At 36.6% G+C, this 12586-nt stretch overlaps 5 protein-coding genes across 5 annotated transcripts; 2 read left to right on the top strand and 3 right to left on the bottom strand.

Moving 5' to 3' along the window:
• Positions 1–6: 6 nt before the first annotated feature.
• B0P05DRAFT_125980 (uncharacterized protein) lies at positions 7–2332 on the bottom strand. Its single transcript, XM_051573006.1, has 11 exons — positions 2139–2332; positions 2005–2096; positions 1922–1956; positions 1778–1881; positions 1730–1736; positions 1620–1686; positions 1466–1576; positions 529–1418; positions 372–470; positions 190–328; positions 7–146 (listed from the first exon to the last, which is right to left on the bottom strand). The coding sequence occupies exons 1-11, from the start codon at positions 2326–2328 to the stop codon at positions 15–17; spliced, it is 1866 nt and encodes a 621-aa protein (XP_051434193.1). The 5' UTR covers positions 2329–2332; the 3' UTR covers positions 7–14.
• An 84-nt stretch (positions 2333–2416) lies between these two features.
• B0P05DRAFT_572135 (kinase-like domain-containing protein) lies at positions 2417–4353 on the top strand (the record flags this gene model as incomplete). Its single annotated transcript, XM_051581420.1, has 6 exons — positions 2417–2659; positions 2702–2801; positions 2845–3315; positions 3404–3811; positions 3857–4053; positions 4099–4353. 6 exons carry the CDS (start codon positions 2417–2419, stop codon positions 4351–4353), a joined length of 1674 nt encoding a protein of 557 aa, XP_051434192.1.
• Positions 4350–4890, bottom strand: B0P05DRAFT_471502 (uncharacterized protein; the record flags this gene model as incomplete). The annotated part of the gene is made up of 2 exons (XM_051574622.1): positions 4350–4514; positions 4561–4890. 2 exons carry the CDS (start codon positions 4888–4890, stop codon positions 4350–4352), a joined length of 495 nt encoding a protein of 164 aa, XP_051434191.1.
• Positions 4891–4934: 44 nt separating this feature from the next.
• B0P05DRAFT_544373 (uncharacterized protein) lies at positions 4935–6113 on the top strand. Its single transcript, XM_051578530.1, has 5 exons — positions 4935–5438; positions 5486–5742; positions 5766–5813; positions 5862–6017; positions 6078–6113. The coding sequence occupies exons 1-4, from the start codon at positions 4966–4968 to the stop codon at positions 5891–5893; spliced, it is 810 nt and encodes a 269-aa protein (XP_051434190.1). The 5' UTR covers positions 4935–4965; the 3' UTR covers positions 5894–6017; positions 6078–6113.
• Positions 6114–6782: 669 nt separating this feature from the next.
• On the bottom strand, positions 6783–8466 carry B0P05DRAFT_597268 (uncharacterized protein). The gene is made up of 8 exons (XM_051583150.1): positions 8293–8466; positions 8153–8259; positions 7995–8098; positions 7752–7920; positions 7481–7698; positions 7186–7415; positions 6975–7117; positions 6783–6918 (listed from the first exon to the last, which is right to left on the bottom strand). Exons 1-8 carry the CDS (start codon positions 8384–8386, stop codon positions 6796–6798), a joined length of 1188 nt encoding a protein of 395 aa, XP_051434189.1. The 5' UTR covers positions 8387–8466; the 3' UTR covers positions 6783–6795.
• Positions 8467–12586: the final 4120 nt, after the last annotated feature.

The raw sequence follows: 12586 nt of genomic DNA, 5'->3' as shown, positions 1-12586 counted from the left end.
TCATAGAACTTTTATTATTTTCTTCCTGATGTCAAGTCATTAAAAGCTGACATAATACAATTTTTGATTTCTTTAAAACTAACAATTAAACAGGATTGCTCGTCTCGAGACATCAACATGATCTTCTCATCAACACCTGCGTCCAACTAAAATATGTGTTTAATATTGTGTATATCATACTGACTTTACCTTATTAAGACAAGTCAAGACATGAACCATATCGACCACAGGTTGACCTTTTTCATCGACTTGATGGAATACATAATCACGAAACAATTTGATCAGATAACGATCTCCTGTTTCAGACCATCCAGGATCCATATCAAATCTAAAATCAGATTAGATGTTATCTATCTTATCATTTCACTCACTCTGGTCTTTCATTGATAAATCCCATCTTGGCCATCAGTCGAACAAGCCGACCATTTTCTAATTCTCTAGACAATTCACTTTCTAATTCATCATTATAACTATAAAAAAAACGCACACACACATCAATCCAAATATATGCAAACCATACACACTTACAATTGGCTATTGTTGATTTCATGCAGAATACGAGGACCAATCATACGAATGACTTCATCCACTGTCTTTGTCGGGGCAGGTTGACTTAATAGATACAGCAGTACATTATTGAACTCGGCCGAATAATGATGAGCTACATGCTCAAAAGACCGTGATGTTCCCTTGGATGCTAATCCAAGTATCAACTGACCAAACGATAACAGATCTTCTTGTTGTTGTCGAGCCACATTCAACGTATCGTATTCAATCACATCCAAAATACTCGAACCGCTTAAACGCACTCTGTTTTTGCCTGTCAATAAAATCTTTTTTGGATGAATTGTACGTGCGGCCAATCCAGATCCATGAATGGTCTTTAAAGCAGATCCAATCTGAGTCATGTAACTCCATAATGTCGCCTCAGGCACACTTTGTTGTGGATGTGTAGCCTCTAGTGTGGTTGAACAAGGATGATAGTCATACACAAACATCAAGGATGAATCACCAAACGCACGGGTCGTAAATGATTCGCGCACAGACACAATATTACAATGACGAATACGGCGCCATGCTTCAACTACCGACATAGCTAATTCATTCACCAATCGAAATTGGATTCGAACAAGTACATAAGTACGTCCATCGAGAGAACATGTGGCTTTGTACACAAAAGAAGGGTGGCCATAAAACAACGTATGCTCTGCATTAGGCGAATCTAACAAGACAAGGGAATGATAGACATGTACTTCTAATGGTACATCTCCATTAGATGATGTCATGAGTTGTGCTTCATTCCGTTGTGTGAGTAGTTGTCGAATTTGATCTGATATGAAAAAGGATTGAATGGTTCTTTGGTGTGGTAATAAGTTGGATGTGTGGGGTAATGGAGGCGCATATAAATGATGTTGTAACTATAGAAATGAGTTATTTGGATAATCAGTGTATATGGTATCATTACAGGTTGTCTTGGAAACATGGAGGGTGTGTTCATATAGAAATAAGGGTCCATATTGAATCCTGTCGTCAATAAACGTGAAGGAGAGGGTGGTGGTGGTGGTTGGGTTGCATGCTAGTATATCATCAGTATACCTATACATGCTAGTGTTGCTTACATCATTCGATAGATTGAGTTGTGACAACCCATTGGTTATTTGTGGTGAAGAAGGTGAGGATGGAAGACTACAAAAACATTATCATTCTGTTTCTACTCTTCTTACTTTACTTTGTATCTATTCAACATGAATATACGAATATGAATACAATCTCTTACCTTGTATCGTTGCGTCTGCTGCAAATCGAGGCACAAATTCAGGTGCATTGACACTGTCTGCAGTGACAAAAGAGTTGATAGAGGGGGATCGTATTTTGTTTTTACTACATCATCAGTGGATACTTGTAACAATAAGACGCTTACTTTTCTGGACTGGTTTGAGGAGAAGTGACCTTATTCTATAAAAAGATGAGACAACCCTATTTGTCATTATTGTTGTTCATTACCGAATCATGATTAAACTCGCATCCTTTGCCTTCATATTTACAATAGCCATGGATTATGACATTACGACACAGTCTTTTTGAATTCCCATTGCCTACTCTACTATCAATAGAGTGTTTTCTTTTTCTAATATTACCTTTTAAAGTGGGTTTCAAAACCACTTTTTTTGTAGGTTCAACTGTTTCTTCAGAAGAAGGATCTCTAATAGGAATAGCTGAAGGTAATTGCGAAGGCAAGACTATTTCTCTACCAAGTGATTTCTCCATAATACAAATAGAAAAAAAAAGGGAAAGAAAGAAGAAAAAGGTCACAACAAAACCATGCATCACTTTTTTTTTTTTTCGGCCGATTATTTTTATTTATTTTACATATATCAGCATGGGCAATACTGTATCCACGCCCACAACTACAACGATGCCTCGACGACCGTCTCATCCTCAACATGCTTCTACAAGAAGCCTAAGGAAAATGGCATCTTCATCCACACTCTCTAGTTTGAAAATGTATAAACAATCCAATCGGTCAGAGAACTCTTTATCCAGCAAGATATCTGTCAAATCAAGTAGTTTTGGTGAAAAGATATTGGATATTGGTAAACCCACTAAATTTGAACATGGTATTCATGTAGAATATGATCGAGACAGTGGCAAATATATGGTAAGAATAAGTGACATATGGCCAATGACTCATAATGAATAGGGTTTACCTGATGTATGGCAGTCCGATTTACCAAGTGATGATGTGATGGATACCCATTACGTGACACCTCACCTTGTACCTTCACCTATCAAACCAGAGCGTATGTCATACTCTGTTTCATCATCTCACTCACATGCCTTTAGGTGATCCAAGTACACTACAAAGAACACCTACTATGATTGGAAAACCATTTAATGTACAACACAATGTTCATGTTCAAGTAGATCAATATGGATTCAAAGGACTACCTGTCAAATGGCAAAAGATTCTGATTGCCTCAGGTATTCCTGAGGAAGTTGTTCAAAACAATCCTGTCACTGTAGAGAAGCTGATGCATCATGTACGTATGCCTGAATCACTACAACAGCAACAAAAACAAGACAACGAAGAAGAAGAAGAACTGCCTATGGGATATGCACCTCCCTCACGTATAAGAAGATCCTCTACTTTAGTGAATCTATCACTAACAACAGAAATAACACCACCAATAGCATCGAAAGTCAACTCTGAAGATTTGACAGTTATAACCAACCATGATACCACCACCCCTATACATACCACTTCACCTAATACTACACAAGATACTCATTTAGCCCTGACTTCTGATTTTATTGGTAAGGTTGATATTCAGGATACGCCCCATCTTATATGGGACTTTAGATGACTTGATAGATACAACAGATCCAACTACACTTTATACAGATTTGACTTTAATTGCAGAAGGAGAATCAGGTCCCATGTATGCAGCCAAACATGTCGCAACCACACGTATGGTTGCTATCAAAAAGATCCTTGCCACAGCACAAGATAAACTAGCCAAAATACGAAATGAACTGACTACCATGAAAATGAGTCGACACCCTAACATTGTTGAATTTATAGCATGTTATAAACATCAAGAAGAGATTTGGATTGTGATGGAATACATGGATATCTCTTTAGCAGACATTATTTCTTTAGAAGATGGACCTCGTATGCGAGAAGAACAAATGGCTCGAGTGGCTCGAGATGTATTAAGAGCTTTATGTCGTTTACATCGATTGAATCGTATTCACCGTGATATTCGAAGTGATAATGTCTTGTTGAACATGCGAGGAGAAGTCAAGTTAGGTAAGAAAAAGAAAAAAAGAAAGAAAACAACACTGATGATAATAGCTGATTTTGGTCACTGTGCTCAATTGACACCCTCTCAGCCAGAAAGAAATTCAATTGTAGGCACACCTTATTGGATGGCACCTGAAGTGATTAAAGGACAAAACTATAATGCTAAAGTGGATATCTGGAGTTTAGGTGTTGTATTGATAGAAATGGCTGAAGGGGATCCACCTTATGTTGAATACCCACCTTTAAGGGTAAAGATAAGCACAACTATCTCATATAATTGACCTTACTGTTAGGCATTGTTCTTGATTGCTTCGCACGGCCTTCCTTCCCTTCAAGCACCCGATCAATGGTCAGATAACTTTAAGGATTTCCTTCGCCTCTGTACTACGGAAAATGAAAAAGATCGTCCAAGCGCTGATGTCTTATTGAAGCATGCCTTTTTACGTTCTGTGGGCACGGCAGAAGAAATGGTTGAATTGATACGTCGATTAGAACCAGAAGAAGAAGAAACAACCAAAGATTTAGCTGTAGGACATGTTATTTATTAATTGACTTCAACACCACGTAAACTAGCTGTGGCTAAACATTGATTCACCACTTCCAATAAATGATTGTTTTCTAATGCTGCTGCTACTCTTTCTTTATCGTTCAGTTGTTTATTGACTGCAGCTTCTGATTGATGTGTACCTTGACGTACTCGAATATCGACCTAATACAATGAGTCATGTCTCTCAAAAGAAAAAACTATCTGTTACCTTGAATCGATCAGGCAAACTGCGCAGTAATCGAACTCGGATACATAAACCAATCAAAGTGGCCATAGAGCAATGAGGAATAGTAGGCGTAAACTCAATCAAGACTTTGTTGGTCTGATTGTCCACTTGAATATGTTCAAATTGAGTGACATTCAGTTGTTCCAATGTCAAGGGATGTTCGGGATCAGAAATAGAACGGATAAGGTCAAATACTTCTTGTGCGTCGATAGGGTCTTCAATATCATCATCCAGTTCTGCTTCTGTCTCTTTACGAGTCAGAGTTTTTGTGCTGTAAATAGTAGGGTTTGCGTTGATAAGATTTTGTGACATAAAAGAAAAAGAAAAGAGTAAAAAAAAAAAAAAAGAAAGTATCTAAATAAACGGCAAGTCACAGTTTACCAATCAATGCATGTCTTGATGAAGCATAAACTACTCTTTTCTTTCCCTCTTTCTCTCTTTATGATCTGGTATACAGCTACTACTCCTAGTCCAAATACGCTTCAGTTTTCTGATCCTGCTTCTACATCGGATACTGCCCTTGCTTCATTTCACCCACTTGTATTTCTTTATTTTATGCTGTCATTCTATCTTGTACCTTATCCCATCTATCGCTTAATAGCCAAGAAATATGATTGGGAAGTCAACAAAAAGTCCATAGCAAGGCATTGGAGTGATACTATGCTGGCATTTAGTTATGGTGTAATTCTATTTATCTTTGGTAATTATACTAAAGTGTTTAGTTGGATCACAGTCATTGCATTTTATCCTTCTCTATTTGGCTATGCTTTGATAGCAGAACAGCCCTATACAAAGACGTCTTTACCCAACATCAAACAATGGCCTAAAGGGATGTGGGTTGTGTTTTTAGTGGCATTGGCGTAAGTTGAACAAACTGCATCTCATCTCCTTAAATTTCCAAATATAGTGTGATTTTGGCGTTTGCAGGTGTGCATATTTATTTTGCAAGCATATTGCCTTTACCTTTTGTGATTTACTATGTATGTGCATTATGTGTACCTTTGTTCTTTTTGTTTGTTGCTGTTTTGTTGATAAAAGAAGTCAATCAAAACTGGATCAGGACAAGATATTACAAAGATGAAGAAAAGGCAAATCCATATAGCAACACTATTAGTCTACATATTCATCATTGGCAAATATTTTATGTCCTAGCCTTTTTACTCGGTTTACACACCCTGTGTCTCAAGTAGCAGCAGGCATTGTACTGGCTTGCTATATGCAAGGCATTTGTGCTTGTAAGTCATGCTTATGTTGTATAGACTATATTTATTTATGTTTGTTAGATGGCTATGATCCTCTTGTGAATGATAATTAACACTGAATTCAGGTTTCAACTTTGAGAGGAAGTGATAGGCTCGATAAAGCAGTAGACAGTGTCTCCCACAAACCTGATTGGTTACTAAAAAAAAGTTGTCGCCTAAATAACAAAACCTGCTTTTTCTTTTACTTTTACTTTTACTTTTACTTTTACTTTTACTTTTACTTTTACTTTTTCTTTTTCTTTTACTCTTATGTTTGCGTGTATTACGAAGGAAAGTATATTAGATAGTTTCTTGGTATCGTTATGGGATGAACACGGCCGATAAAAAGGATAACCACTAGCTCCGCCTGCTGAAGGACTTTGAAAAGCAGAGCACTTGCTTGTTCAGCAATTGTCACTAGACTTTCTCTCTTGAAGATGACTTCAGTGATTTTGTCATGTTCAAAGCAAGTAATACTAGAACATGATGAGTAACGCATCTTTACTTTTATGTAACACCTAAAATAAAAAATGAAAGACGTCTATGTATTTCAATCAACACAGTTGCATGATATTGGTTAATCAGGACGTGAGTTATTTAGCTAACAAGGAAACACACTGTAAAGAATCCCAAAGTAGTAACTCATTAGCTTGTGAGAACAAACAAATGTATCAATCCAGTCAATTGTGTAATATAAATATCGTTTCATAATACAAAAGCATTACAATATCAATACACAAACATCTCATGACACTAAATGATTCATGCTTTGCCAGATTTGACCATAAAAAACTATACAAAAAATATTTGATTGAAGGTAAAGAAAGAAAGAGAGAGAGAGAGAGAGAGAGACGCTAAAAGGGAGAGAAGAAGCTTATGAAAATTCTATCTTTCAATTGCCATAGATGTGATCTGGTTTTTTGCCATGATCATCATTTATTGATCTATGCATAATATATAAATACAGAAACAAAAACTATTTATTGTTCTTTGCCACGAATTTGGTTTCAAAAGAAAGGCACACACGCTCTTTCCCGGCTCGCTTGTCTTCTCTTTTTCTTTGCTGGTTTACCTTTTCAATAAGCTTCGCAAGCTCGCACTGTATGGAACACGTTAATTTACTGTTACTAGCATTCGTTTGTTTACAATCAATACCTTAACATAGTATAGAGCTTCGACAATTGAAGGTAAATGTACCAGTTGGTGAAGTTCTTCAACCAAAGAGAAGCGTTCAAATGCCATAGGCATGTATATTCCATCAGCAGGAAGCCTCATTTGGAACAGGGTGCATTTGAAGCCTATCAAAGTATCTGCATTAGACATTTTGTTCTTCTTTCAAGACACAAAAGACAAAGTGAGAGTATACCTTCAACTAGCAGACCAAGAGATAAAGGGTCTTTTACTCCAAGACATAACTGATCATCTAGAGAACCTTTCATCAGCTTCATCAGCTTAGCATAGTCGTCTTCTAGCTGATATTTGCTTGTTGCTTCAGGTCTCTTAATCTCAATAAAAAAGAAGAAAATCTCTTTGTTTCTGACTCTAGTTCCAAACATTGAATCTGGCTTCTTTTTATTCTTACAAGGCTTGTCGATCCTATCCGTAAGGATTATTCTCTGCGGTTAGTACAGTTAAAAAAAGAAAATTGGGTATACACTCACAAAGCATAGTATAGTTCTTCACTAGCATTTTTCAAAAGTACTCTTTGAATTACTGGTGTTAAGTACTTGTCGGTGAATGAAGCTTCTGAATTATTGGCAGCAGAAGCGCGGTATTCTTTCATGTTCTTGACGAGGTCTTTGACCATACTCAGCATGACTTCTTTTTCTTCATCTTCCTTCTCTTCTTCCCCACTATCATCATCATCATTCTCTTCTTCCTAATTGAAAACAGTGTCAAAGAAAACTAGTCGTTTGAACTAATGCAACATACATCGGCTTCTTTCTTACAGTATATAACTGCCTTGGCAGGTGCACGAATTATTTTGGGCTTCATGCCTCCAGATAGTGACTTTAAGATATTGCGAGTATCAGAGTCAAAATATTTTGTAATACATTTTTTGGAATCAAACTTATTGATTAGGAAAATGTGGGATAGAGAACTAGGTTGGTAAGATTTGGTCCAATGAAAATTAGTGTGCGAAGAAAGGTAGGGGATGGCTCTTTGGATACTCACAGGATTCTTAAGCAATTTATATCATTGTTTTTGTCAGCTTCAGCTATCGACTGCTTTCTAAATCTCTTGAGCACCTCTGTGACATTTATGTTTTCGACGAAAAGCTTAACATATTGGTTAGGCGTTCTTTAATTATAAATATTTATACCCCCACTTACTTCCTCCTTTGATTTCCACTCCTTCTGTCCCCTGCCCATAAAGTGATTTATTTTCTTATATCGTTTTACGGAAGAAACCGATGAGTTCGATAACTGTGGGCTTTGAGCTAAAAAAAATCAAGTTTAGATCTGATTCTTACAAATGATCTCTTTGAGCATACATCTTTCTCTTTTTATATTTATTGTAACCTGGACATTGCCGTTAAATTTGCAGTGTTTGAATGAGTTTGACATTTTAAAGAATACGATAAGAGCAATAATAAATATGAAAACAGAGAAAAATGCTTGCTGCGCGCTCTCAAGTAAATAACAGAATTTAAACATTTACCTGATTCGTGTAACATTTTGACTTCTTTAATACACGCTGAAAGGTTGCGAAATAGTGTGTACTTAGTATACCTTTGAGTTGTCTCTGTCTTCCCTTTTCTTTTTTTGTTGTGTACCTGTTACACATATCCTTCAATTTTTTATATAATTATCATCTATCCTATCACTTTATTTTTTTTCTTTGGATTTTGTCTCAAGCATTACTCGAGAATTAGAAAAAGTAAGATAACTCAATATTACATTATCAATTATATCATATACTTATATCAATAAAGCTTTTACTATATTATCAACAAAATATAACAAACTAGTTAAATTCTATCTCAAAATCCAATCCGAACAAAATCCCAAGATTTCAACGCCCACTCATAAACTCAGAACCAGTCATTTTGTTGTCTCATGGACAAAATTTCATCTGAAAATGTCTTAACAATACATTAGCGACATGTAACTTTCTTTTGAAACCAGATTCGTGGCAAAGAACAATAAACAGTTTTTGTTTTTGTATTTATATGCTATAAAACTATTAAAAATAGAGCATTCTTTGTTCAATATGCTGCTCATACTCGAAAATAAATGAGCCAAGTTGGCTGGGATTTTTAGACTTTTCGTGGGATATTTCTCCAGTTTCTTAGTAATGTTTTCGCCAACAGTTTTTCTTTGTTAAAATAGACTGTTGTCTAACTTTGATTTTTGCATAGTAAATTAAAAGAGTTTGTAATATCATATGAATTCATATATGTTCACAACATTACCCTCCTCAAGAGTCAACTCATCTTTGATAGTTGTAAACGGCTTCTTACAATGTGAGCATCTAGGCTTGATATAACGTTACTTGACATAAAAATGATTTAGAGTCTATGCAATTTGTGTTCTTCAAAAGGAAAATAGTTTTTCTTCTCTTTCATGTCACTTAGCATTTAATTCTTTTGCTAGCTCTTCCATTTGTGGATAATTCCTCTCTACTTTGTCTAGTAGGATGGTTTCTTCTCTTTGTTCCTGTCTTGTGTAGTACATCATTCTTATTCTCTTTGTTAGATGCAGATTTATCGCTTGATTTTGATTCAATGCGTTCATGCTCTAATGTTTTTAGTTTTTCAACTTTATCCCAGTAGCGATTGATGATTGTAGGATCTTGGAAACTAGATGCAGGCTCCCAAGTGTTAGCTCTTTCACCAAAACCAGTCCATTTAACCAAGTACTCTCGTCTTCCTGGCTTGCCACGATGATCACGAATATCTTCTACTTCAAATTATTCTTCTTCAATGGTTGATTCATCAATGGTCACAATCTTCAGTTCTGATGGTGTATAATTACGATGCAATAATTCATTTTGCTCGTCTTTTAATTCATATGAGCCACCTTTGTTTCTTCTTACAACAGTATAGGGGCCTTCATATAATGGAGACAGTTTACTCGGTCTCTTTTGCAGTCTTACCATAACATGTGTTCTGGGTTCAATATCGACAAGCATATTCTTCGTATCAAACCTCTTTGTGTGCTCCTCATTTATCTTTTGAGTTCTTTCAAAGATAGCGGGAAAGACAATCTTCTCCATGTGATCAATGCGCTGCTCAAGATCATCACGCGTCATCATATCTTTAGGAAGTGGATATTTGTTCTTTTCTTTATAGTTTTTAGGTAAGCCAACTTTGCGTGCAAACATCAATGAGAAGGGTGAACTCAACGTCTTATTCTTGATAGCGTTGTTGATAGAAAGCTGGACTACTGGTAAGTAATAATCCCAGTCTTTGCTATTCGATTGACACATCTTTCTCAGCGTGTTTTCAACAATTTTTACACTAGCTTCAGCACTTCCATTTCCTCTAGGATGATAGGGAGTGGAGTATCTGCGATCAATGCCGAGCTTTTTTGAAATGGATTCAAGTAACAAGTTATGGTATGCTCTGCCATTGTCGGATTGTAGAATACAAGGAAATCCATAGTCTCCAAAGATCTGCATAAGTGTATTGGCAATGGTATCTGGTTGTTGGTTCTTAAGTGCTCTGACAATAATATATTTTGAACAAATATCAGTCAAGACCAAGATTTCAGTATTCCCATTTTCAGTTACAGGAAAAGGACCTGCAGAATCAACAGATACATGATCAAAGGGTCGCAATGCAATAATGCTTGTTAGTGGATGGTAACCTCTTTTTGCTATATTATGCTTTTGGCACTCAGGACATGAACTTACTAGTTCCTTGGCTTCTTGATACATATTTGTCCAATAAAGTCCTTGAGAGTGTAGTTCACGCACAATAGTATGACTGCCAAAGTGTCCAAAAGTATGTGCATCACGCAAGAGCTTTTCTCTTTCAGTCTCAGGCGGTGTAAAATAATCAAGTGGTTCTTTAGTCTGCTCAACCAGCTGCGTGGTAAGAACATGCAGATTTTTATCTCTGCTATATTTCTTCCTGCAAATAGCAACTCTTTTTATTTTGGCAGCTTGTACATTTCGCTTTCGATTGCCAGTGCTACCCCCTACCAGTTTGTGATCACCTTCGAATTGGTCGAGAGGGGAATACAAACGACTTAACAAATCTGGCAATTTAAGAAGGATACCAGGAATATGCACAGCGTCAAAGTCATAAGTCAGAATTTCTTCGTACCAATTCAACATCATATTGTTGCAATCTCGTTGAGTATGCATATAAATCAATGCTTTGTGATCTGTGTGCAATGTAAATCTGCGTCCCCAAATATATTGATGGAAGCGACGAAAAGCCATCAGAACACCATATAACTCACGACGAGTAGCACTCCATCTGCGTTGTGAGGGTGATAGAGCATTGGACACAAAACTAATATATTTGTCTCTACCCTTATCATCTCTCTGAAATAATACAGCAGATATACCATACTGAGAAGCATCAGAGGCAACAAAGAATTCTTTGGTGAAATCAGGATAATGCAAAAGCATATTTGAGTGTAAGATGGCTTTCAAGGCATTAAAGCTCTTAGTTTGCTCATCAGACCACAGCTCTTCTACGTTCTTTGCATGGCTCAATCTAGTCAAAGGCTCAGCAACAGTAGAGATCATCGGTACAAATTCTCTAAAATAATTGATTAACCCCATGAACTGTTGAATGTGTTTCGCTGTCTTTGGTACTGGCCATGATTCAACGTTAGTGAGTTTGGCTTTATCAGCCATAATCCCATCTGCATTGACCACAAATCCAAGCATCCTAACTGACTGCTGAAACCAAACACATTTTTTTGGATTCAAAATCAATTTGGCTTGTATCAATCTGTCTATCACCATTTTGACATCTTTGGCATGTTGCTTGGATGTTTCACTGGCCACGATACAATCATCAACAAAAGATTGAACGCAATCCATACCCTCAAACAAAATGGCCATAACCTTACAGAATTGAGAAGTTAGGCTCTTTAGTCCAAAGCATCCCTTGATGAAGCAGTATTGCTGTCCATTATGAGAAAATGTTAATTTATGCGCATCTGGAGGATGGATTTTAAAGCGATGATATGCATTAGAGAGATCAAGAGTTGAGAAAATCTTCTTGCCTCTTAAGTTTTCAAAAATGTTTCTCACCAGTGGCACTTCAAAGTTATATGTTGGTGGTAAGATCTTATTTAAAAGTCTAACATCCAAACAAGCTCGATGGCTGACAATTTCACCCTGTTTGTTCTTTTTAGGTACAAGTAACACCGGGCTATTAAAAGAAGTATTGACACCACACTTCTCTATTGTTTTTGTTCTAAGCCATTCATTTATCTGTTCATCTAGGACAGGCCTCAATGTATGCGGGATGCTGTACTGACGACGATAAGCGGTTGCTCCTTCAGGTGTGGGCAACTTGATAATGGATTCTGGAATAGGACAAAATGACTCTACTGGTATCTTTTGATTTTCATCAATAGCATCTTGGATGGAAGCCATAAACTGTGCAACCTCTTCAGCAGATCCAGCAGGTGAATTATCAGGTTCAGGTGTATCAGTTGTTACGATGTTTGCATTAGAAAAGATAGAGTCTTTATCATTTGGATCAGCACTATCATTTTCTAAATTGTATGCAACACCTGTAAGTGCAATACCCAATTTACCCATAATGTCCGTACCAAGAAGAATGTCAAAGTCAAAGC

This window comes from Gilbertella persicaria, assembly GCF_025201335.1.
Source record: "Gilbertella persicaria strain CBS 190.32 chromosome Unknown B0P05scaffold_23, whole genome shotgun sequence".
NCBI lineage: Eukaryota > Fungi > Mucoromycota > Mucoromycetes > Mucorales > Choanephoraceae > Gilbertella > Gilbertella persicaria.
Note: the sequence above shows the minus strand (reverse complement) of the source record. Positions and strands in the feature narration are given on the sequence as shown.

Excerpts from the sequence above, each read along its gene's own strand:
- B0P05DRAFT_125980 (XM_051573006.1), bottom strand. The coding sequence starts at position 2,328 with ATGCATGGTTTTGTTGTGACCTTTTTCTTCTTTCTTTCCCTTTTTTTT. Across the intron at positions 1,882-1,921 it reads CCTCAAACCAGTCCAGAAAA|TAAAAACAAAATACGATCCC; the intron begins GTAAGCGTCTTA and ends CTGATGATGTAG. Across the intron at positions 147-189 it reads TCTTGACTTGTCTTAATAAG|TTGGACGCAGGTGTTGATGA; the intron begins GTAAAGTCAGTA and ends CACATATTTTAG.
- B0P05DRAFT_544373 (XM_051578530.1), top strand. The coding sequence starts at position 4,966 with ATGCATGTCTTGATGAAGCATAAACTACTCTTTTCTTTCCCTCTTTCT. Across the intron at positions 5,439-5,485 it reads GTGTTTTTAGTGGCATTGGC|TGTGATTTTGGCGTTTGCAG; the intron begins GTAAGTTGAACA and ends TTCCAAATATAG. Across the intron at positions 5,814-5,861 it reads TATGCAAGGCATTTGTGCTT|ATGGCTATGATCCTCTTGTG; the intron begins GTAAGTCATGCT and ends TATGTTTGTTAG.
- B0P05DRAFT_597268 (XM_051583150.1), bottom strand. The coding sequence starts at position 8,386 with ATGTCAAACTCATTCAAACACTGCAAATTTAACGGCAATGTCCAGGTT. Across the intron at positions 8,099-8,152 it reads AGTGGAAATCAAAGGAGGAA|CTTTTCGTCGAAAACATAAA; the intron begins GTAAGTGGGGGT and ends CAATATGTTAAG. Across the intron at positions 7,416-7,480 it reads GAAGAACTATACTATGCTTT|GATCGACAAGCCTTGTAAGA; the intron begins GTGAGTGTATAC and ends CCTTACGGATAG.